Source organism: Anabrus simplex, chromosome 3, assembly GCF_040414725.1.
Source record: "Anabrus simplex isolate iqAnaSimp1 chromosome 3, ASM4041472v1, whole genome shotgun sequence".
Classification (NCBI taxonomy): domain Eukaryota; kingdom Metazoa; phylum Arthropoda; class Insecta; order Orthoptera; family Tettigoniidae; genus Anabrus; species Anabrus simplex.
The window spans coordinates 251,537,807-251,563,795 of NC_090267.1; the positions used below are offsets into that span (position 1 = coordinate 251,537,807).

General features: G+C 38.0%; 1 protein-coding gene across 5 annotated transcripts in view; it reads right to left on the minus strand.

Annotated features, from left to right (window-relative positions):
* vir (VIR_N domain-containing protein) overlaps positions 1-25,989 on the minus strand; it is a 439,345-nt gene that overhangs the window by 209,774 nt on the left and 203,582 nt on the right. For all 5 annotated transcript variants that reach the window (XM_067142987.2, XM_067142988.2, XM_067142985.2 and 2 more), the window contains one exon: positions 9,233-9,597. In XM_067142987.2, coding sequence (XP_066999088.2) covers positions 9,233-9,597 — 365 coding nt within the window. The remainder of the gene's footprint in view (positions 1-9,232; positions 9,598-25,989) is intronic.

Here is a 25,989-nt window from a genome sequence, read left to right on the forward strand (position 1 = left end):
CGTTTGAAAATTTTAACTAACGTGACCGTGAGAACTGTGTTACAGTTTCGAAAATTGTGTTTGTGAATGACGCAACTTAATTCAATGTCATTAGACTTGTTACAATGAAGAAGAGGACCCTGGGATTATGAACGTGCTCACCAGGACCAGAAGAGGATTCAAACCTGTGATCCACGTCAGCACCATAAGAGGCTGAACGACGCCAAGGGCCTTTCTGAGGCCTGAACCATGGATTTCTCGACATGACGATGAGTACATAAAATCTAAATATTATCTGAATAAATGCACGGTTATAATTATGTAGATCACATAATATAAATTGCACGTATTTTTGAATTAGGAAGAGACTTGTGAGTGTTCTTCATATTGTTTTAAATATATTTATTTGGATGGAAATGGAAATTCTGTAACATGGGCTAAAATTTCGGGCCTATAAAATGTAAATTTAATGTAATGCAGGTGCGTGATTTAATGATGAAATATCAGAAAGATTGAGAGGGCTTTAGATTAGAAGGGCAAAATATAGATTTGTTTTAGTGATGATTTCAAACCATATTATGTATTTTTTTTTTTTTTTTGGAATATTCAATCTATTTTGGTAATGCATGGCAATAGTGCCTTCAAAATGCCCGTATTGGCATAATAATCATGGGCGTAGAAAGGCACTCTTGTTTTAATGTAATTTTTCACGAGTAGAATATATAGATGGCTGTATTAATTTATTATCTGTGTAAGTTGTGACAAGCCTGGACACGAACGGATGCTCTCCCATTTTTAAATATATTTTTCCTTTTTCGTCAACAAGTATATGTTTTTCTTTAATATTAGAATAAAATTATGGATATGTTTAAACCCATATTTGATTTTTTGAAAACAGTAGGAAAACATAGGCTGATTTTTTCTATGCAAACAACTGGAAGTCTATGGATGTGACACTGAAAAGATGAATAGTGGCTTGATATTGATTTAAAGAATTGTAAGCGGGCAGAGAATTAATAAGGTAATGGAGCTATGGAATATGATAAGAAGATATCAGTTGAAATGATATATATTTACCACGATGTTTTTCTCAGGGAGATGTTTTGTCTCGCCTTGAATGTATTTAAAAGGAGTGATCTCCGGCCACCCATTACTAGGTGATTTTAAAAGGGTGCGTTAGCACTCGCTTGTTAGAAGGGACACTGCCAAAAGTATTGTTCAAGCTTGTCCACCAAGACTGAATGCTTGGGGGTTTCGCATAAATGCGACTGCATTTAGAGGATTTCTTTTTAACTCATTCATGTTTATTTCTGTAAAGAAATTAAATAACTGGAACGTCAGTATTGTATTGTTTGTTGATCTTATGAATAACTGAGATAGGGAAATTTTAGAGACCTGTTTGTTGGTGGCATCCTGGAGACCACCGGTTCGAAGTCCAAGGCAGACCCTGGATTTTCATCACACACAAGTTTTTTTTGGTTGTTGTTGTACAGCCAGCTACATGTGTTTATTGCTTATACTTCTATTTATACTATGTGTACAAAGTTTTTGAATATGCTCTTTGAGATGTGTTTAAATTTTTTTTATGAATTCGAAAACTGGTTCAGTCTCTTGATTTTGTCATTGGGTTCATTGCGATGTGGGTTCGATTCTGGACCCGACATCTGTCTAATTTTATTTTTTTGTTGAGATTTTGCCCACTAGTGTTAGCTTATTCTTTTGTTTATTAATTAGTAGTATAGTTGATTAGTTCAAGTTGTCTCCGATTTTAGCATAGATAGTGTGTTTCTTCTAATAGCAAAGAAAGCTTGTAATGAGAACCGTTGCATTTACAAGGATATTTCTGTACTTAACAAGCATTCAAATTAATAATGATATAGGTGTACTAATTGTCATGTCAAAAAGGAAAGGATCGATCAACTGATTAAACGATCAAATATAATGAATTGTTAAAATTCTCAATGAAAGGAGTGACATTTCCAAATTTGTATTTAGTCCATAGGATATTGTGTGTTTTGTTTTTATTATAGTAGAATTATTCAGGGTTGCTTTTAATTAATCTAGTGTGTATCAAGGTATAACAAATAGGGTTATTTAAAAACTTTTCTTTGCTTATCTTTTTGCCATAAAATTGCATCCTAATTTTTCTTCCGTTCATTTATGCCTTTAATTTAGTTTAGTGTTGTATTTAGATCTTATGCCGCGAATGCACCGTGGCCCTAGGAGGCCGTTGGCTTGATTCCATGGAATGGAGGATTGCAGTTAATCCTTGCACCCATCATCTTGAAGTTTATTTTTTTTTTTGCTTTCTAGATGAGGTGGCATTTGACTCTAGACTGAAAAGGTCCTATATCATCGAACGCCTTGGCGTATGGAGCTAAATGGCGGTAGCCCGAAATTTTGGGGACAATGATACTGTCGTATGGTTCTTTTTTTTGCTTCACGTCGCACCGACACAGATATGTCTTACGGCGACGATGGGATAGGAAAGGCCTAGGAATTGGAAGGAAGCAGCCGTGGCCTTAATTAAGGTACAGCCCCGGCATTTGCCTGGTGTAAAAATGGGAAACCATGGAAAACCATCTTCAGGGCTGCCGACAGTGGGGCTCGAACCCACTATCTCCCGATTACTGGATACTGGCCACACTTAAGCGACTGCAGCTATCGAGCTCGGTTCGTATGGTTCTATGGGGCAATGGCGTGGGTGGTATGGTTGCAATATGAGCAGGGGCTTTTCATGAAGGTTCAATTGGGCATCAAACCTTAATTATATGGAGATACAAGCTCAAGTACCTGTGCTTTGCTATAGAATTCTACATTGTATATGGAATTTTAGGTAAAATACTATACATGTTGTGACTAAGATTTTATTATCTCAGAGGATATATAGCATGCAACACAGCCAAGACCACAAAATGTGTCAGCCTACTTCATGGAAAGCCTACAGAAGAAATACTTGCCACAGCCCTCACATTTATTAAGGACTACAGCAATAAATATGGCATTAACAGCACTTCCCTCACCCATTCTTCAACAGCTGGTTTTAATATGTTCATGCAAGTCAAAAAATGTAGTGGAACTAAAAACTCTCTTCGGAATGTAGTCTAGGGGTCGATATATTTTATGAGTGTTTGGACAGTTTACACAGTATCACTAACAATTCCACAGAATTAGGGTGCTGTGATGACCCTGTTGAGACATTATCCCTGAACTTGTTTTACATTACTGAAATCTTCTATGACTACAAAATTTACCCAGAAGCTATCTTCACTATGTCACAAATGACTTCTAGAATGGTAAGCATAATCATAAGATTTTGTATGCAATATTTACATTTTATTCGTATACCAACTTGTAAGCTAAAGCACAATTAGTGGAGGAAGAGCCGTCTAGTGGAGGAAGTGGTGAACTAGGGGGGAGATCACACTTTTCCTTCTACTCGCTATGGTTTAACTTTATTTTAGTTTTCCGGTCTGCCAAAACTAATGTAAGATTAATAAATGATAGAAAATATTTAAAAAGAAAACATTTAATTAAAAACAGAATGATATGTCTCCTTCCTGAAGGAACATTACCAGATTTTATCAAATCAGGAAGTACAACAGATGGAGTACAAGGTAAGTTCAAAAACCATTTCCACATCTATTAAGGCACTGAACACAGAATTTTAACATAAAAATTATTCCACTTGTTCATAATATCCAAATTTTAAAAAAAGCAGGATTTGATGGAATCTCATGATGCACTTTCAAGAATGAAATATGTCGTTCTATTATTAATTAAATGTTTTCTTTTACAGATATATTGTGTTATTTAAATATTTCTTCTTAAGGTATTTTCTAATATTTTTTCATCTTGCATTAGTTTAGACAGACTGGAAAACTTAAAGGTTATATTAACTAAGTTGAAACTAGAAAGGTTTTTTTTTTTTTTTTTTTTTTTTTTTAAAGAGAGAGAACCTCACTGGCATGTCAAAGTTTTATGTGTTACTGGTGTTGCTTTACTATTTTGAAGGATGGACATTAAAGACTTCATCAGTGAACCAATGGGAGGCTTTTGAATTGTGGATATGTTGCAGAATGTTCAAGATCCCATGGGTAGAGGAGCCCTGCGCGGATATACAAAATAATATCTGCATCCGCACTTCCTTCATCCGCACCTGCATCTGCGAATGGTTATCCGCAGATAATTTAAATATTCAACTATAGTATATTACACCCAAGGTATTGAAACGGATGAATCTGTTAACACAATACAATAGGCCTGATACCTGGCACCACAACACCTACAGTCACAGGTTTATGAGGGATTTCCTCTTGCGACAACTACCGACGTATTGACCTTTCTTCCTTCCTTTCATTAATTGCGGGCAGGAGCCAGTTAGGCTTAGGTCAGATTTATGGCTTTATGGTTTCAAGGCTCGTTATATATCACTATTCTCCCATGCCAATGTCAAGGGTTGCCTAACCACAAGCAAAAACAAGGGTATACCTGAGTGAAAATCAATAAACGTTATTATTTAGAAATTATCAACAAAATTATCCGCACTGCCATACAGTTTGTATCCGCCCAGACACTAACTTTGCGGATATCCGCATCCGTGCAGGGCTCTACCCACAGTTAGACCATGTCATCAATAAGGAGTTACAGGCAGAAGGCAAGATAGAAAGGGTTGACATCTAAGATACGACAACTCTGGTAAGGTAAACACAAAATCTCTCAAAAAGAAATTTTAATGTTTCAAAATTTGCTGACTTTCTGACACGAACATCAAATCTTCATGCTTCAAGGTGAACCAAGCAAACACATCATTACCACCTCAGTCTGAAAGTTCCCTTTTATGAACGGTACTTTTGGGAATTAAAAAGCAACCTTCAGCTTACAAGCTGGATCATCTGATAAGTACTTTAATCAGCTATCAATTGCTGTGAAAATTCTTCAACAATAGTTTAAGGCTTCCACACGTACATAAAAAGCCTGGAAAATTGTGAAAACCAGCTCCAAACTCTTGATTTACTAGTAACAACCTCTCAACACACTTAACAAATATGTTTGTACATCAACAGTATTTTCTCCCTTATAGAAAAGCATACATCACATACTAAAAAAGAAACGTCTGTTCAACCAGCATTAAGACTTAATATAAACATACAATGCTACAAAATTATAGCAAAAATGTTCGCCAAATAAGCAACAGTTAATGTGGTTCACATGACAAAACAAGAAATTCAACAAGATACCCAGTCACTTTTAGTATGAAGGTCGATCAAATATAAACGGGATTATTGTTCCTAAACATCAACAGTTGATAGGACTGGCCCCGCGCTTCTGCTATGCTTAGGTGGGACTGTTAGGAGTGGGAAGAGCGCGCTGTTAGATATTACCCGCTGTGTCGTCAGTAACACTCATGATGTCTGAGCAACAGATGCACCCCTCCACTGTGCAATGCATAATTATAAAATTTCTTGCTCAAGAAGGAGTTACAGCAGCAGAAATTTGCCACAGACTGACTGCACAGTTCGGTGATCAAACATTGTCAAGGAAACCTGTGTTCGCCAGGCATAAAAGTTCAAGGAAAGATGAGAACGTGTGGAAAATCAGAAACACGATTGCCGTACTCAGACAGCATTACAGAAGAAAACATCTGTGCGGTTAAAGACATTATTGATGCCGATCAATGGGCGAGAGTATCAGAAACTGCAGAACAAGTTGGAATCAGTTATGGGAGCTGGCAAGCAATCATCACAAACGACCTACAATTCTGTAAAGTGTGTTCCAGATGGGTCCCTCGCCTTTTGACCAAAAATCTGAGATGTTTGGAGGACTGTCAGAGGCTTACAGCAAGGTTTACAGGAGAAGGTGCTGCATTTTTGAGTCGGATCGCCACCTGCAATGAAACATGTGTCCACCACTACACTCCCGAATCCAAAAAAGCCAGTAAGGAGTGGTGGAGGAAAGAGGAAGCAACACCAGTGAAAGCCAAGGCTTGACTGTCAGCTGACAAAGTTCTTGCCACAGGTTTTTTTTTTTTAATCGGTAAGGCATTTTGCTGATTAATCAGCTGATTGAGCAACACATAATCTATGCTGCTTACTACTGCGAGCTGTTGAACAAGCGTGGGTTGCACATCGCCACAAAAGACGACAATGCACAGCCCCATACTGCAGCTCTAACTGTCTCCAAGCCACAGGAAATGCACTGGACTACACTTGATCATCCTCCTTATAGCCCGGACTTATCGCCCAGCGACTTCCATCTGTTTGGACCGCTTAAAGAAGCTCTAGGAGGGCAACGATTCGAAGATGACGAGAGTGTGGAAGACTTCGTGCACAACTGGCTGGTGACACAACCCTGTTTTTTTTTGGTCTTTTTTTTAAGATTAGGGTAACAAAAATCTGCCCGTACACTGGGACAAATGCATTTCCAAAGCAGGAAACTATGTGGAAAAATAAATTGTAATTGCCTTGTGTTTTTTAATACATGAATTTAAGTTAAAAATAAAAATCTGTTTATATTTGATCCCCCTCGTATTTATCATTGTTATGAATGAAATCAGGGTATGGGAGATAATAACTTCAGGGCATTTCTTTTACTAGATAATGAGATAATTCAGGGAAAAATAGGAGTAAATATACAGGAGGAGCAAAATTTGTGGAATGACTAATTTCAAAACTTTGACTACATATACTGTAAGCCACACAAAATCAGAGGTCATGTTTGTTGGTAGACAAAAGAATAAAAATACTAGTATCTTGGATGTACTGTAACACAAGATAGTTATTCCCAAGCAGAAGTTACCATCAGGATCCAAAAAGAACCCATTTCTTACTACCACATCAGGAATCTTCTCCAGGACAATCAAATTGCATTAAGATGGAGAAAAGTAATTCATGAAATGTACTGTTATTGTACTTTGTGTCAACTACAACCTTGAAATACATATTGTTAACAACAGAGATAGGCCTAATAGACTTCTAGTTGTAGAACTTAAATGGCTTGTGCTGATGACACCATGATCTGGGAAGAATCTGAGTAACAAGTACAGCTGAGACTCAATGAATGGAAGGTTAAGTTCCAGGAATTCAAAACAGGACAGGTTAAGGAATGACATGGTGAGAAAAGAAGGTGGAATTGAGACATCATTGTTAGATCGGGTCATCATATACAGACTGAGGTAATTTAGACATGTGATGAGCATGGGGCCAGCAAGGACAGGTTATGTTAACCTGGAGAGGCATGTGGCAGGAGAATGGATGGTGGAAAGAGCAAGAATCCACTGGACAGACATTGTAGAGATAAACCTTGCAGCTAGGGGAAGGATACTAAAGGACCCCATGAATGACAGAACATATGACGGCTGTAAATAAAGTAGTGGCAATGTAGTTCAGACACTCGCAGGAGATTGGGCATGCTCAAATAGGATATGGGAACAGTCAGGTGGCGCTGTTGTTGATGTGTAGTGGGCATTTGATAGGCATCCAGTGCTGTGTAGTATTGAAGTGAAGAGTGTCGATTTCACCACTCTGTTTTCAAAAGGTGATCAGCGTTCATGGATTAAAATTGAATCAGTATATTATTGATGATTACATGTAGCCTGAGGCAAGAATGCATTACTGTATAGGATGGTTGCACAATGGGTCAAGGCGTTTCGTGTGAGTCGGAACAAGACTGCAGATTTGCACTGCACAGGTTGGCCATCCATTCTTCAAGATCTGATTGACATTGTGAGTGGTCTCATTTCCCTAGAACATCGATGAACCGTCTGGGAATTATCCGTAGAGGTTGGTCTGTCATCAAATGGAGTGGCATATACAGATGAAGTGCCTTAACATGAAGAAAATTGTGTCCCGTTGGGTTCCACATCAACTCACCGAAGTACAGAAATGGCACCGGTATGCACTGACTGGCATCCACCTGGACAGATACCGCAACAAAGGAGATGCATTTCTGCAGTGTATTGTCATCACTGATAAGACGTGGGCATGAGCCCACGAGCCTGAATTAAAGCGTCAATCGAATGAATGGCATCACCCAGGTTCTCCACCTCCAGAGAAATTTTGACAGGAACCCAGTTGGGTGAAGCTTATGCTGATTGTGGCATACAACTACGAGGGTGTTATTCTTAAGCATGCTGTGCCTGGGAGACAAACTGTTAACAGTGACTACTATTGCCGATTTCAGGAGCAAAATATGCATCTGGCTATGCAGTGCAAACATCCACATTTATTGCAAGATGATCGCCCTATCGTGTTGCATGAAAAGGCATGTTGTCATGTCGCAAACAATGTCAAGCTCTTATTGCAATGGTGGTACTGGGAGGTCATGAAACACCCTCTGTACTCACCAGACATGAGTCCTTGTGACTTCAACCTGTTTCTGAAGTTGAAGGAACCCCTCCGAGGCCACTGATTTTCTGATGTTGCATCTGTACTCCATGCAGTAGGAAGCACTGTCGCTGTCATCAACAGAGAATGCCTTGGCAATTGTCCCCTATGGCTTACCGACATTTGGCAAAAGGTAACAGACTTTGCCGATGACTACACAGAAGGAATGCAATTCCTAACCAATAATCACTCTGTATGAAATGAAATGGCGTATGGCTTTTAGTACCGGGAGTGACCGAGGATATGTGTGGCTCGCCAGGTGCAGGTCTTTTAATTTGACGCCCTAGGAGACCTGCGTTTCATGATGGGGATGAAATGATGATGAAGACGACACATACACCCAGCCCCCATGCCAGTGAAATTAACCAATGATGGTTAAAATTCCCGACCCTACTGGGAATCAAACCTGGGACCCCTCTGAACAAAGGCCAGCACACTAACCATTTAGCCATGGAGCCGGACAATCGCTCTGTGATATTATAGCTAAAACAAGGTTATAAGGGTTTGGATATGTTGAGAGTCAATAGACCTCGAAGCCATCAAGAAAAAGATAGACTGAGCAAATGGAGCAGACCCCGTGGTAATAATAATGACAGAATAGTGCCAAGAGGAGGGTCTGGGCAAAGATGGAGTGTGCACATATACAGTATCTGGCTGATTCAGTACAGATAACATGTGATGAAAGAAGAACACACAATTAGTGAGCATGGCAACATTTTATAAAGTGACAATAAAATATCACCAAGCAAGTTATTACAGCATATGACTTTTCAATAAAGTACCACTGCATATATAATGCTCAAACATACACATGTCAAGAACAGACAGAACTTTTCAGACAACCCCATACTATGTAGTATGATACTTACCTGGCCATCAGTTTCATCGACAATTTCTTCATCACTGAGAATGGGTTCAAAAGGCTCTAAAGTTACACTATGGTCATCTGGCTGACTGGGAGAGTCCATTGGTGTGGTAGTGGCAGGAACAGGAGGAAGGGGTGGGGAACATGGATTAACAATTGGACTGGCTGTTGGAGGTGTAACAGCTGCTGGAGTTGGTACAGCATCTGCTACAACATCCACGGGAGGTGCCTCTTCCTCTGGTATCTTTGCCTCTGGGACCAAGTCACCTTCTGTCTCAGGAATCTCTCCCTCTGAAATGGATTCGACATCTCCAGGAGAGAGCTCAAACTTCTGCTGAGCTCCAGTAGAGAGGGTAGGCGAATCCACCTCTGAAAATGAGTCAATGTAATTGAAATCAAGTTAGTTACATATTGAAACACATTAACAATAAATTATATCAATTATGATCTAACCTATGAGAGATCTGTCTCTTAATAAAAATACCAAGAGAGGAGTGTCATTTTTCTCTACAAATATAGTTTCCATAACTTCAGTGCAGATGTAAAACTGGTCCTATTTTGCCCCAGCTAAATAAAAACAATTACCCTGCTGTTCAGGGAATCAAGTGTCCCAATGCACATGCCCTCGGTTCAATTCCTGGCTGGTCATATTATTTTAGCTCAGGCCTATGGATGGAACAGAGTTCTCTCAACTTTGTGAGATAAAATGAGAAGCTGTCTAATATAAGTGGCAACAATCCCAATCATAAAAGCAAAGCAATATGGCTGAGGATCTCGCCATGTTGACCTCATGGCATTCCAATATCTGTAGGACATCTAGTTGGGCAGCAGTCCTACTTTTTTCTTAGTGGTTTAACGTCACACTAATACACTAAATGTTGTTTTTGGCAACACAAGGATGGGAAAGGGCTGGGATCTTAACTTTTTTTCATAATTGGCTTAACGTCGCACCGACACAGATAGGTCTTATGGCGACGAACGAATAGGAAAGGCCTAGTAGTGGGAAGGATGCGGCTGTGGCCTTAATTAAGGCACAGCCCCAGCATTGGCCTGGTGTGAAGATGGGAAACCACGGAAAACTATCTTCAGGGCTGCCGACAGTGGGGTTCGAACCCACTATCTCCCGGATGCAAGCGCACAGGCGTGCGCCCCTAACCGCACGGCCAACTCGCCCAGTGGGACAACCCCAGCATTTGCCTGCTGTAAAAGTAGGAAACCACGGAAAACTTTCAAGGCTGCAGCAGTCCTCTTCAGAGGCCAAGGCCTTTAATGGGCTGTATGTACGGCCCTCTTTAAATTGCATACAAATAATGCTGCTTCACATCTACTGCCATAAAAGCACCAGAATACCCTTTGACTCCTTATAACTTTTAATGTTGTTCTAGTGCCCTAACCACTTTATTCTGAAAATATATTCCCTACTAATTTTATTTTTTAAAGATTTGTCAGAAACATAAGGTAGAGAAAGTCGTCATGAAATTTTATGGCCTCATTTTGTCTATTTACCTTTAATCCCCAAGGAAGTCATTTTGACTTCTGATAGATAGACAGATAGATGATTTATATAATCTGGTAAAGTTAGAGACAATTGTCCCTGCCTTACACTTATCCATTGTGTACACATATTTAGTAATTTAGAGTAATACACACAGTAGAAAAATATTAAGTCAACTATCAAAGATATTAGGCTAGGTGGTGATGATATTTCAAAATGTCCCTACAAAAAAGAATAGGCTAAATAATAAAATATTACAAAACTTTCATTTATGACCATACCAAATATGATATCATGCACATTCCTGTACAAAATCAAATGAATAATATGAAAGCATGCCTACCTCTTACCCGGAGGCCCTGGGTTCGATTCCCAGCCAGGTCAGGGATTTTTACCTGGAGCTGAGGGCTGGTTCGAGGTCCACTCAGTCTACGTGATTAGAATTGAGGAGCTATCTGACAGTGAGATAGCGGCCCCGGTCTAGAAAGCCAAGAATAATGGCTGAGAGGAGTCATCGTGCTGACCACGACACCTCGTAATCTGCAGGCGTTCGGGCTGAGCAGTGGTCGCTTGGTAGGCCAAGGCCCTTCAAGGGCTGTAGTGCCTGCCATGGGGTTTGGTTTGCTTTGTTTGGTGATGATATCAACAACACCACCACCACCACCACCACCACCACCACCACCACCACCACCACCAACAACAACAACCTAACTAGGGATGGTTATTGTGATTATGATGCTAGTATCAATTCTGTGAGGTCAACCTTCCTATTATCACTTTTAAAAAAAATCTGGATATGGTCTAGTATTTCTCCTAATACTGCCTCACATATATTTTTGACTCAACAAGTCTTATTAGTTCATAACAACCCCTCCCCAATCTGCCTCATAAATATGCACACTCTCCCACTGTGCATGGTTTCATCAGCATCCTGACATGTGAAGTGCAGATACTCACAAGTGAATTTAAGGCAAAAGGTGGTCTTCCTGATGCAAGGATGGTATGTAGAAAGATTCTTTTGATAGAGCAATTACTTACAATTTTGCAAAACATTCCCAAATATGCCTCAACAGTAGAGTACCAATGAAGAACATGATTCAAACGATAATTTTATCAAAGTGATTGGTAGTCCTAGCTCACCTAAGAGCGATCCAAGTGCAGAACACAGTCATAAAGGTAATGTGAGCTTTTTTTACCCTTCATATAATTTATTTACTGAATAGCCTAATTATTAGACTGATCAACATATACTTCACTGAGAACATCAACCAAGGTTGTGGCATATCTTCTTAGCTTTAAGGACATGGGAGACACTGTCAGAACAAGTATCAGATGCTCTTTTCAAAATATACTAGACACGAATGCAATAATTGTCTGGGTGTTTTGTAACTTCAGAAATCGTTTCTTGGAGACATTTCTTGCGTAAGTTCTCTGAAGAGCTTGTTCACCCTTATATTAGGTCTAGAGGTGAACATGTAACAACTCCCGTGACTGCTGAAGATTCTCATCAACAACATACACAGTCCACAAAGTACTGCCAATTCACAGTGAAATGCTAAAGGAATAGGTTAGTTGCAAATTGCATTACTTGCAAAAAGTCATTGTTCCATGTACAGATAAAGTGGAATGAAATAGAAATAATTTTGAAATAAACATAAAATGTGTACTTAGGATATCATTTAACACAGTTATAAATCACCTGCAGTAATTCAAAACTGAAAAGGAATGGATTTCAATATAACAAACAATTTGATTTCACATCTGATCTTTGCCAAGGACACTACAATAATATCTAAAGGTGTACTAATACTAGGTAGTTCTTTTCTTGAGACTGTGCAAATTTGTCATACAACTTTTGATCTTAACTGTACCCAAAATTAAAACTAAATTAATATAGCAATAAGAACAGTATAATGAAAAAAAAATTAGCTGTTCAATATTTCTATATTTCAAAATGTCCCTACAAAAAAGAATAGGCTAAATAATAAAATATTACAAAACTTTCATTTATGACCATACCAAATATGATATCATGCACATTCCTGTACAAAATCAAATGAATAATATGAAAGCATATTAAATATCCATAAAGTAACTGATGTATTCTAACACGGTGAGTACTGAGCTCGTTGAAGCACACAATGCAACTAGTGTTAAGAATGAATTTAATAATATTCCACTAGTGCCAGAAGAGCTATAAGCAATGTAGGTTGTTTATATAATCTTGGAATATATTTATTTGATGTACTGAATAAGGAGTATCTCATGATACCAAGGTCATGTGCGACAGCTTATGGAGTCGCACCACTCACTTTTTGCGAGACATAAAACATAGCGTAAAGCATAGGTGGGCAATGAGAGAGTCCTGTTCCCTAAGCTAACGGCATGAGCACAGAAAGAACCGAGAGCAGCTGATTTCTAATAGTTTGTGCTGTAAAGACTATATGGTGATATGCGGCTCAAGACACAAGCAAAGCCAGAGCAACGTACCTGGCTGCTTACACAATATGATCGTACAGTTCATTTGCCGTTCATTGTTTATCCTTTTAAAGCTTTTATGTTAGCCTACAGTATCTCTATTAGTGTGCATAGTAGGCAAAGGAGTATTTAGTTATCACATGTAGAAATAATTCATTTTGTTTTCTATGCATAATTTAATGAAATGAATATAATTAACATAATTCAGCATAAGGCGTTTGTATACAAAATGACTTATTTTGTTTCCAAACACTCGGGTGTTGCAGAGTAGACTTTGGCTGAGCTGGAGAGCTGCTCACTGAGCCAAGTTGTTCCCGCCTTTGGTGTAAAGTCATGTAGTATCACAGGATCTTTTGCTGCTTTGGTAAAGGGACTGATGGAATGTACAACAGAAATTCTGAATATAACAACTTCATTTGAAAATTCAAAATAACTAGCAAAAAGTCTCAAATCACAATTTATGAAAACTTTAAGAATGCTAGAATGTACTCATATTTAATCTGAATAACGATACTGGTTTGAATATATTTTCAAACTTTCAAAAAAGTGCAAATTAACCAATTTAAGCTTTGCATTTACAACATCCTTTAGTAAATATTTTCATTTTCATTTTCATTTTTTTTTAAATTTTGCCAATGAAGTGTATCTTGCGGTTAAGTAGGACATCAGCTAGTTCAATTGTGTGTTGTAATTGTCGGTGCAGAGAAAGTTATTTTTCTTTAAATTGGCTTTATGTTGCACTGACACAGATAGGTCTTATGGCGACTGTGGGATAGGAAAGGTCTAGGAATGGGAAGGAAGCAGCCATGGCATTAATTAAGATACAGCCCCAGCATTTGCCTGGTGTGAAAAGGAGAAACCACAGAAAACCATCTTCAGTGCTGCCGACAGTGGCAGAGAAAGTGACCAATGTCCAGATACAGATCCATAAGTTCCACTACAGTGGAATATCATTGTTGTAAGTACATTTACCAGAGTATACTATTTATTTGTAGGGGGTAGCCTGCATCATAGCACAGCTTAAACTTTTTAACACCACATATGGCTTATATATATAGCTTATTTATTTACATATGAACAAGGAATCCACAATGTTTGGCATGTTCGCAATTTCATTCAGTGAATTTCAAAGAATATTGTGATGCCTTTTGGTGACATGCAGTAGAAATACCTAGCTGGAATCAACGAGCTAGAGAGACAACTACAGACTGGCTAGCATGTTTGCTATAGCACCTTGGGTGGTGCCAAGGCGTAACAGCGAGGATGTATTTCAAGCGTCCTGCATACAATTTTGTTCGCTTATAGTGCATTACATTTTTACAGATTAGACAGAAAAAATTAACTGCATAAATTACACCACCTGTGTGTATGGCATACAACTGCAAAAAACAAATAAAAAACACAAAGGATTTATCTTATTTCAAATTAGATTTTCAGTAAAGTACATAGATTGTGGTGATCAACAGAGTTATATTTCTTGAGTTTGTAACAGAATTAGTATGTGTGCAGCAGGCCTACTTTTCTTTTCTTGGAAGCTCCCTTTTAAAAATAAGGAATTGAGGAAACAGCGAAATTTGATAAATGATACCCTGCCTGGCTCAGTGGCCCAGATGGTAGAGCAATGGCTTGATCCTGACTCAGTCCAGTGTTACTGAAGGTGCTCAAATATGCCAGCTTTGTATCTGTCTTGGTAGGTATACTGACACGTAAAATAACTCCTGCGGGACAAAATTTGGCATCTAGGTGTCCCCGAAAACCATAAAAGTAATAGGCAGAAGGAAAGACCAATAACATTATTTACTACTGAATGGTATCCTGAAAAGCACATTTTCCCAGGTACACGGCATTTTGAAGAGAAATATATAGTGAACAAAATGCCAACTGTCCAGCGCCATATTAACAATATTTTGCATTTCCTACTCACCTCATCACCTCTGCCAAAAATACGGAGTAATATAAGTACTTCCAGTCCTTCTTAACCATTAGCAATGAATGAGCTGATTACGCAGGTCGAGGCTTGTAGCTGTTAGCTTGCATTCAGGAGATAGTGGGTTCAAACCCCACTGTTGACAGCCCTGATAGGTGGTTTTCTGTGGTTTCCCATTTTCACTTTAATTAAGGCCACAGCCAATTCCTTTTCATGCCTAGCCCCAGCCTATGCCAGTGTAGCCATAAGACGTATCTGAGCCGGTGCGACATAAGGAAAATAAAAAGAATCAACATTACCAGAATCATCATCTGAAAATATGGACATGGACAGGTAAACATGAGATTTAACATCATTACACAAGAGGGTGTCCTGTTTTTTTAAATATTTAATTTAAACGGTTTACCCTACAACTTCTTGTTCTGTTTATTATTATTATTGTTGTTTTTCAGCTTTTTGGCTGAATTATCAGCATGCTGCCCTTCACTTCTGAGGGCCCCAAGTTGACTGAGTAGGGGATTTTAACTGCATAGCCTAGAGTTAATTCCTCTGGTTCAGGGACTGTGTGTGTTTGTCTCAAAAACTATCTTCATCTACACACAACGCATTACACTATAAACCACCACAAAGAAACACAATAGTGAATACATCCATCCACATAGGGTTGGCTTCAGAAGACGATGACGACGACGAAGACGATGATGATTATGCTTGTTGTTTAATGGGGCCTAACATCTAGGTCATTGGCCCCACCGGGAAAGGCATCTGGCCATAAAAAACTGGATTGATTCCATACATTTAATTTTTTTTTTCCTGAGTTGCTTTAGGTCGCACCGACATAGATATGTCTTGTAGCGACAATAGGAGAGGAAATGGCTAGGAGTGGGAAGGAAGCAGCCATGCCCTTAATTAAGGTACAGCCCCAGCATTTTCCTGGTCTGAAAATGGGAAAACACTGAAAACTATCTTCAAGGATGCCATTAGTTGGGGTTTGAACTAACTATCTTCTGAATTGAAGCTCACAACTAAACGCCCCTAACTGCATGGCCAACTCCCTTGGTGATTCCATACAAAACACTGAACCCAGCTAAATGGGAAATCATCATCATCATCATCATCACACTCCATGGCTAACTGGTTAGCATGCTGACCTTTTGTCCGGGTTTGACTCCTGGCCAAATTAGGGATTTTAACCTTTATTGGTTAATTCCTCTAACTCAGGGACGAAGTGCTTTTGCCATCTTCAACAACATATATCATCATCTACAAAGGGCCCCTTCCTCACAGACATGCAGGTTACCCAAAGACGTCAACTCGTAAGACTGCACGAGGCCTCTCTGGAGGCCATACGTCACAATATTTATTAATATTATTGTTGTTCACGGAATATGAACAATTTCTATCATGGTACTGTACTGTTTTATTATTACTACAATTGTAATTATATTATTACTTATTTTATTATGGGCTATTTCAGGAGTTTTATAACATCAACTCCATGTCATCTGAATAATTTCTGCATGTTGTCATATTATTTCATTCAAGGTTCTCTGTAAATAGGTCTATTGTACTGCTAAATGTATTTAATGGCAGTGTACTGTGATTTCTTTTGTAATTACTGGAAATGTGTTGATTTTCCTTCTTTATGCAGTATGAATATTTTGTATTTTTAATGTTCTTTAAAAAAACATTATGTACCTTTGAGTGCTTTCCTAATTAAGATAACTCTGTAACGATCTTTATTCCTACAGTCTGTGCATTTGCTTCAACACCTCACCCAGTTGTTTTGGCAATTTAAAATATGGTAGACATGGCATTCAAGTGAACTCAAATATGACTATCCAACAGCCATTCTATAGTCTTCTTTCTAGCTTCTTGGCTAGAATGGACCATGTACTTTAGTCTTCATATAGTATCAACGTAATGCCCATTAATGGTACAGCTCTCCTTCAACAACATATTGCCCAAAACTCTGCTGTGCGCCATACGGTGACATGCCAGCTCAGATTTCGAGAACTGTGTGTTGTCATATAGTGGCATGCCATTTCAAATTTCAAGGCGGCATGTGGCAGTCAATGTATTAAAAGCCAAACAATAGTACCATACCACATTTTACGCAGTAAAGATTTAGGATTCAAAATGACCTGACGCAGGCATCCAAGGGTGATTGCTATTGCCGGGTATTCTAGGGGTAGGTATTCTTATGGTGATAAGATAATTATTAAACTGATGTTTAAAACACAATCACTTCCTTTTGATCCGAGTTGGAACCTTCAAATTCTGGCATTCTGGCAGGTTGAACGAAAAATCTAACCAAGGCAATGTCTCCTGCTACTTCTCTTACTAAGTTCATTATTCTCCTATGTAACCTAACTCTTTCGTTCATCTCATATGACCCCAATACCAAAACCAATTCAAAAGAGTAGCTTCATTTAGTGCGATTCCTATCTTTTTGACTTCATCTCTTCATTCTATATGAAACTGTCTTTGGTAGGTACTGTACTTATTTGTCTGTTTCCTCTAGTTTATGAACTTTCACCCCCGTATGATGAAGTCGGCCTGAAAACAGGCAGTTGCATCTGCAAACTCACTCTTTTCTTATAAACTACTGTCCATCACGCCTAGGATCGTAGTTTTTTTTTAAAGAGTGGTTTAATATCAGGTTTTCAGCATTGATAGGCTCACTGGGTCCACAACACACACAGAAGATGAATATCAGCTCCAAGATTAATTCACAAGACTCAACAATACTCAACAATACTCGTTTATTATAACGACACTGGCATAGTCCAACAACACCATTCACAATAGTTTTAATATGTTATTTTAATTCCAATTTTAAAAGCGTAGTCTTTATTTCATCACTGTTTTAGATTAAGACTTTACTTAAGACATACCAATCTGTAATATTTTATTGGTGGTCACATATATGCATGTATTTCCAATTTTGATCATGGCTGAAGATGACCTAATATGGCAAAGTCGAAACTAGTACCAATAACATAAGATATAACATTAATGTAATGGTACTGAATAGGTGGACCTACCTCTACCCTTTGATAGTGATCAATTATCAATACAGACCATAATGAAATTCATAACTTATAACTACATCAATTTTTGAACCATATAACTCTTAGCAATGCTCCCAAAATTCAAATTCTGCTGCAAAACAACTTTATGAAGTAGATGACCTCCATCTACCACCACAAAATCATTTTTTTCCTTCGAGAGAATCTATGATGAATGTAAATGCTGAAAATAAAGGTGATTCAGTCCCGGTTTGCATGCCCGCTGAAAAAGGTGAAAAACCTGTTAAGGTATTCATCGGACTGTTTGGTTACACAAATTCTATGGAAGAGTTTTAGTGGGTCCACTGTAATTTTTTCATTCCCCATATTAACACCGTTGGTAACTGAAGCAAGTGTGATCACTTTATGTTTGAAATGAACATTTTTGAAGTTACCACTAACAATTCTGGAGATTCCTTCCAAACAAAGTTCATAAGACAAATGGCAATTAACATCTGCTGTTCCTGCCATGCCACTACTTATTGATATCAGTATGCTTTGAGAAAATCACTGCACAAAATTTTCAACATCATCATCATCCTGTGCAATGCGAGATGAGTGCATGTCCACATGTTGCTCACTAGCCACTGATTTTGTATTATTATTTATTTATTTGTGTCAGTAGCACAATATAGATTACAGATGGAAATTAGATAAAATATATGAAATTACAATATTTACATAAAATTAAACAGTTATTCACAATATATCTGCCCAGGATTTGTCCACGTTAACAGCGCTGATACTGGTCTGGTCTGTGCATTTAACAGGACAATTAATAAGGTGCCTTGTCATTTGTACCACGCCACATTCACATAGGGTCTGATCCCCCCTTCAGGAGGCCCCATTTCTTCATATTGTCCTTTGATCTTCCAACGCCTACTCTTAGTCTGTTCAGTGCATTTTGTATTATGAAAGAAATGTAAATGTATCCGTTACTTATTCATGTTGTGCCCACAAGCTGTTGCGACTTCTCGTAAGACGCAGATAATACCTTCTGTGTGTCTAAGTGTGAGTGTTCTCCCACATCATTATTGTCCCGAGCGGAACACACCGCCTGCTTGATTGGTGTTTGTCTTCTGTTTCATAAAATACCTATTACACAACATACCGGTACCAAAAAATCAAAATTACCCGGCCTTCTGCATAGCAAACCACCTTTATTCAGGTTGATGTCACTGGACTACATCTTTGACATCTTAATCACTGTCCAGCTCCATGACTAAATGGTTAACGTGCTGGCCTTTGGTCCAGAGTGTTACGGGTTTGTTTCCCAGCCAGATCGGGGATTTTAACCTTCATTGGTTAATTCCACTGGCTCAGGGGTTGAGAATTCATCAGAGGTAAATGCCACCCAAAGGCCCCCATCTTCACACGCACAGGTTGCCTATATGGTGTCAACTCAAAAGACCTGCACCAGGCCTCTTTGGAGGCATCAGCAACATGTTTTCCCTTGATAATCTGTCAATACCTAGATCTACAAAACCTAGCAGAGTTCACATACCATGTTCAATTACTTGGTGCATATTGAGAATCTGGTCCTGACAACTGCTTTGCTATGTGAAACTACACTGGTTTCCATCCATGTTATCATTCTGTGGATCAGTGATAGAGTGTTAGCCTCCGGATCCCAAGATAACAGGTTCAAACCCGGCAGAGGTAGTCAGATTTTTAAAGGGCACAAAAAAATGTCCATCTGACACTCCATGTCATATAATGTTGGCATGTAAAAGATCTTTGGCGACACATTTGGTGTTCACCCAACAAAATTAATTAAAAGCCGTAAACACCCAAGAGAGATTCGGTTTACTTTGCCATCTAGTACCCCTAGATTAAAACGTCGAATTTCACGAGCAAGCAACCAGGTGGCATCATATTAAAACGCTTGCACATGGTAGCTGAGGCCATACAATTATTATTAATTATGATTGTATTCTAGGGATACCCTTTGCCCATTTTTTTTGGACAAAAAATTCCACCAACCCACCATATTTTCAGGAGGGAAAATATCCCAATATTTTTGCGATCTCACAAAAGGGCTGTACTAGGGAGTGTCCTACCAAATATTAGAAAGTGACTACAGCTTTCAATCATGATTAACTATGAGTATCACCATATTATCAATTCTTCATACAAATATCAATATGGCGATGTTAGCATCAATGATGTCTAAACATATTTTGACCATACGTGGCTTATCACTTCCTCAAACATTGATATGGAGATGTCATCATCCCAACCAATATGTTCTAGTATCCATGATGTATATGTACGCACTCTCTGGTTGTGATCGGATCATGATGTAATCCTTCCTGTTGTGTATAAAAGGACTGTGGTTTGTATTATAATGTTAGTGGGGCTGATTTGTCACAAAATTTTCCTTCATCTACCATCATTATGCCATAAATGATAATATAAGAAGAGGATTTTCATTTATTAAAGGAGATGGGAAAAATGCCAAATGCAGCTTGTGTAAGGCTGAATTCTGCAGTGGGCATGGTGGAAGTTTGGATATAGTAAACCACTTGAAATGAAAAAAAAAAAAAAAAAAAAAAAAAAAAAAAAAAAAAAAAAAAAAAGCAAAACATATACTTCTTGTTGAGAGTAGGATGTCGAAAGCAATATTAGAGAGTATGTACATATAAAAACTATGGGTGAAATAGAAAGACAATTGGCAGTACAAGAATCAACTTTTGCCTTCCACACCGCAGTGCATAACCACAGTTTTGTGACAAACTGCACCACAGATGTTGTGAAGAAACTTTTCAATTCAGACATTCGCTTAAATCAATTACCACCATTATCATTCATTGCACCTTATGCAAAACAACAACTTATTAGTGAACTGAAACTCATTTTATTTCAGTGTTGACAGATGCATCTAACACCTGGATGTGAAATTAATACCCCTGATCATGACATATTTTCATGCTGAAAAAGGCATGATGGTGAAAGTTTTGGAGTTGGTACATCTAAGTGGAGAAACCTCAGATGTACTTGTCTGCTATGTGTTGCAGGTTTTAAGAAAAGTCTGAACTTCAGAAAAAAAAAAAAAAGAAAAAAAAAAGGTCACCACGACCATAGACAACACAAACACAAATTTTGGTGGGAGGAAGAGACAAGGAAAAATAATTTGTATTACAAGATGCAACAAAAAACCAACATATGATTTGACTGGTACTGGGTGCCCAGCATACCCAGAATACAATGCTGTTCAAACTGTTGATATCCACTCAATTATAAAGATAAACTATCGATACTTGCACATATATTCTGTGCGTGTTCAAGCCCTGAAATCATTTTATGAATTAAAACAAACAAAATATAAAAAGGCTTTACGACACAGCAAGACAAGTTGGTTGTTTCTTTAGCCAGCAGTTCAGAGAACTATTGATATATTTCCTGCAATGAAATCCTCTTTCCCTTGAAAAATGGTTTGTCACCCTTAGAAAGTTCTTTGAAAATCCACTTTCTTTTATTCTTCTAATTTTGTTGCCAGTCGGCTAAAACTGTTTTCCAACACCATCAAATGCATTGAAAAGTAAGACATTACAATTAATTACTGAAGTTCAGGGGCGGTTATTCCATGGAATGAAGGGAATGAGTCATTCCCTTAAAAATTATTACACACAAAAAAAAAAAAATTATGCATGTTATTGCAGCCAGTATTTATTTTAAATTTTGTGTCGTTTTATATAACGTATAACTAACTTTATTTTAACGTGACAGTGATGCATGGGCAGTTGAGAGTTGCAAACATACGTCTGTCTCCAAGAGCTATGCAAGGATGTGCTATTAAAGCCATTCGTTAGGCAAGTGGCCTGCCAGACTCGAACATGGCTTCACTCTGGTCCCTTCGTAATTATTCGCTTGGGTTCGGGAAGCTCCGCCCAAGTGAATGCATCTCACGACTCATTCCGTTTAAGAGTATTTGTATGTGATAAAACTTGTGAGAAAAGGGTTTAATTGTGCTTGTGTTTTCAACTGAAGTGAAATATCTTACAGTAAGTTGCACCACTTAATTTACTTTGCGTTATTTGTGAAAATTACACCAAATTTACGTGCACACATGTAAATTAAAGGAAGTACTGTGATTCTGCTGCCTTAGAAGGGAATGCATTCACTGTGCTCATTCCCTGCTTTGAGTCTCTGAAGCATGACAACTGTCGGCGCGAGTGAGAAGAGCGGAGGGGTGTGTGGATGCGTATTAGAATCTTTCTTAATCCAGGGCATGAGTTCGAGGGCTTTTCAAGAGAAGAGTAATGTAATTTCTGGTGGCAGACCAATGCCCGATTTACCAGGTGTAAAAATTAAAACGAAACTTTGTGTTTGACACTTTAATACAGAGCAGTATGGAAATATAGGCTGGTTATGTGCTTGTCAAAAAACATCAAAACTCTACTGTTGGCCTTGCGTTCTATTTTCAAATAAAAAGTGTGTGTGGAAAAGTGTAGGCTTCGATGACATGAATAATTTGCTTAAAGCATCCCAGCATCATCAGCAATCACAAACACATATCTGAGCTGAAATTCTGTTAACAACTTTCGGAACGACCAGAAGAGATTTGCAACTCGATCAGCAGCGTAAACTGGAGATAATAAAATATAACGAGTAGGTAAAACAGAATAGAAAGGCGATACAACGACTGACTGATGTTGTAATGTATCTTGCAAGACAAGAACTTTCTTTCAGAGCGCATGCAGAAGATAAAAGTTCCTTAAATCGTGGAAATTACATAGAACTCATAACACTGCTGAGCAAGTATGACGACACACTGCCAAATCATTTGCAGAAAGCAACGGTGTTCATAGGTCTTTCACATCAAGTACAAAATCATTTAATTGACGGAGTAGCCAGTGTGTTATTGACCGAAATAAAGAATGAAATATCACAGTCACCATTCGTGGCAATTATTATTGATGAAACTACTAATATTTCTGGCCATTCCCAACTTTCAACTGTTGTTGGGTACATGTCTGCTGATGGAGAAATACAGGAGTGATTTCTTGGATTTACCGACGTAATCACCGATCGCAGTGCTCCTGCTCTTGCAAATCATGTGTTCCACACAATGGATGAGTTCAACAGTGGTTCTAAACTAGTTGCTCAATGTTACTATGGAGCTGCAGTGATGTCATGAGGCCTCAGTGGTTTACAGAAAAGAGTTAAAGACAAATACCCCAACGCTATATTCATACATTGTTTTGCTCACGGACTGAACCTTGTCCTTACACAGACAACTTCTAATATAAAGGAATGTAAAATATTCTTCATGACTATGAGTAGCTTGGCCGCTTTCCTTTTTAATTCGACGAAGAGAACTGCTAAAATATAAGATATCTATTAGGTTCAACCTTTTCAATACCAATTACGTGTTGATGTTACAAATACCTTTTATTCAACTTGGGGACTGGTTTCAACATATATAATGTCATCATCAGCCATAAAATGAATCACAAATATATAAGCAAAGACATAATAATCAAAAGTATTGTGGATACATATTGAAATATGTTCATTAAAAATCTATAACTGTCCATTCACACCATGTGTTAAGGTAAATCGCCATAACAGAAGAGCAACGGCATAATAATTAAATCCGTCGCAGTGACACATTGAAGTAAGCATGTAGTCTCTCACAATTCAAAGAATAAAAGAAGGTTCTTCAATATGTAGTCTTTGTGCATCCGTTCAATAGAAGGCTCTGATAGGCTTCCAGAGTAAAGAGTCATTTAAAACACTCACACGTGCTGTGCATCAACCAGAGTGTAGAGAACTTATTTGAATCACTTGGTATGTAATTTATACCTGATAAAATTTTAACACTGACGAATATGAAATCAGTCAGTGGTAAAAGACGTTAGTCTTGTGAGAAGGAGATATAAAATGTTATATGTGGAAGGTCTAGAGGGGAGGAAGATGGGGGGGGGGGGAAGAAAAAGATTTCCTAAAGTGTGTCCAACACGATGGAATTACAACAGAAGACTTGTTGAAACAGTTCGTGAACAAAAAGTAAGAATTAGTTCAGTTGTTTGAGAATATCCTTATAATCCAGAGTAATGGGATAGTCAAACGTATCACGAAGTTCAAAGTTTTAACAGTGTTCTCTCGGAATCTCAGTTCAATTTCATTTTATTAGTTTTCAGCAAGATATTTTGCTTAACCAATTCTCTCTTTGAAATTCTTCAAATAAAAGCACTGGATGTTAATTTCTGTATTGCCAAAGTAGAGGAAACAAAAAGTATCATTCAAGGAAAAAGAAATGAATTTGAAAGAGTACAGAACAAATGTCAAGAGAGTTACGAGCTGCCAAAGAAGAGGCTATGTCAAAATGAAACCTGAGACATAAATTCACACTACCGTTGCATATATTGTGAGATATATGACAATATACATACCCAACTAGAATTTTGATTCCAAGCACTAGAGAAATTAACATTTTTACAGTTAGTTGATCAAAAGAACACAAAGAAAAGTTTTCCTGAAGCAGCATTCTTTTCTTAGAAACAAAGTTACGGTCAGCATTTTGACTTCGCCCATCTCAGAAGCGAGCTCAGCATAGCTTATTCCTCCGATGAGTATCTTACGATGGGAGTTCTAAAACTTTTGTTTTATTTAAAAAGTAGTGGATTGTCATCTTCTGCCATTTCTGAACTGTTTAAGTAATGTGCATTGATTTCAACTATCCCAGTGTCCAGTGCTAGTGCCGAACGTTCATTTTCGGCACTTTGGAGAATCTGCACCTACTGCAGAAACACACAGGGACAACAGAGACTCTCGAACTTGTCTCTACTGTCAACTGAGAAGACATTACTGAAATTGAAGTCATCAAAGAATGAAGAAGAATTCTACAGCCTTGTCATAGAAGAATTCGTCGAGGAGGAGAGGCGAATGGAATGAACTTTCAAATAGCACAAGACAATGTGAGTTAATGTATTTATTTTACTATATATATCTTCTTAGCTTACGATGTGCGTTTCCCTTACTGTAAAAGTCACGCGCCGCCACTGCTGAAGTTAAAAGTGAAATCAACAAATTGTTGGACAAATTTAATTTTAGAGAAGCTGAATGGTTTCTCACAACATTTGTGAGACAACAGTGTTAAGAACTTGAAAATGAAGGCCTTATTTCAATTCAAGACTTCGACAGTTATGATAACTTCTATGACACCTCATTTAAAGTAATAAACTTCACGGTAGGGCTCCGTATTGAGTTAAGACTTAACTTAAAAATGAGTACAATTTTGTTCCACCTTCTGAATACTTAAAATCATTTAACGTTTGTTAAAACATTATAGGTACTAGTTTCGGTCCGTTTTTAGGACCATCATCAGCCTAGCCAAGAATGCAAGCAAAGACAATCTAAAATAAAATGATGTGGATGAAAAGGGGGGATGGGATGGTAATGGAATGATATAAAAGTAAAAACCTTATACAATGTTACAATAAATGTGGCTAGAACAAATTAAAATTAACAGAAGTATAAAAGCATTGTGATGTCATTTAAAGTCACTTGATGACAAAGTCTTGGATTAACGGTTGAACTTGTGTTGCACACTTAAAAATCGAGTGAAATCTTATGTGAATTCTTGTGTTTCTGGAAGGTTCTAGAAGCAAGTTCCACAGTGGCGCAGAGGGAATAATCCAAAATGACCAGTATAGAATTGACGAATTGAGAAGGCTGGACTTGTTTTTATGTAGCGTAAATAATTGCTGTTTTTAAGGTACCGGTAGTCTCAATTCAGTCAGAACCCATGAACCTTGCGCTATTTGTGGACAAGCTGCAGGAAT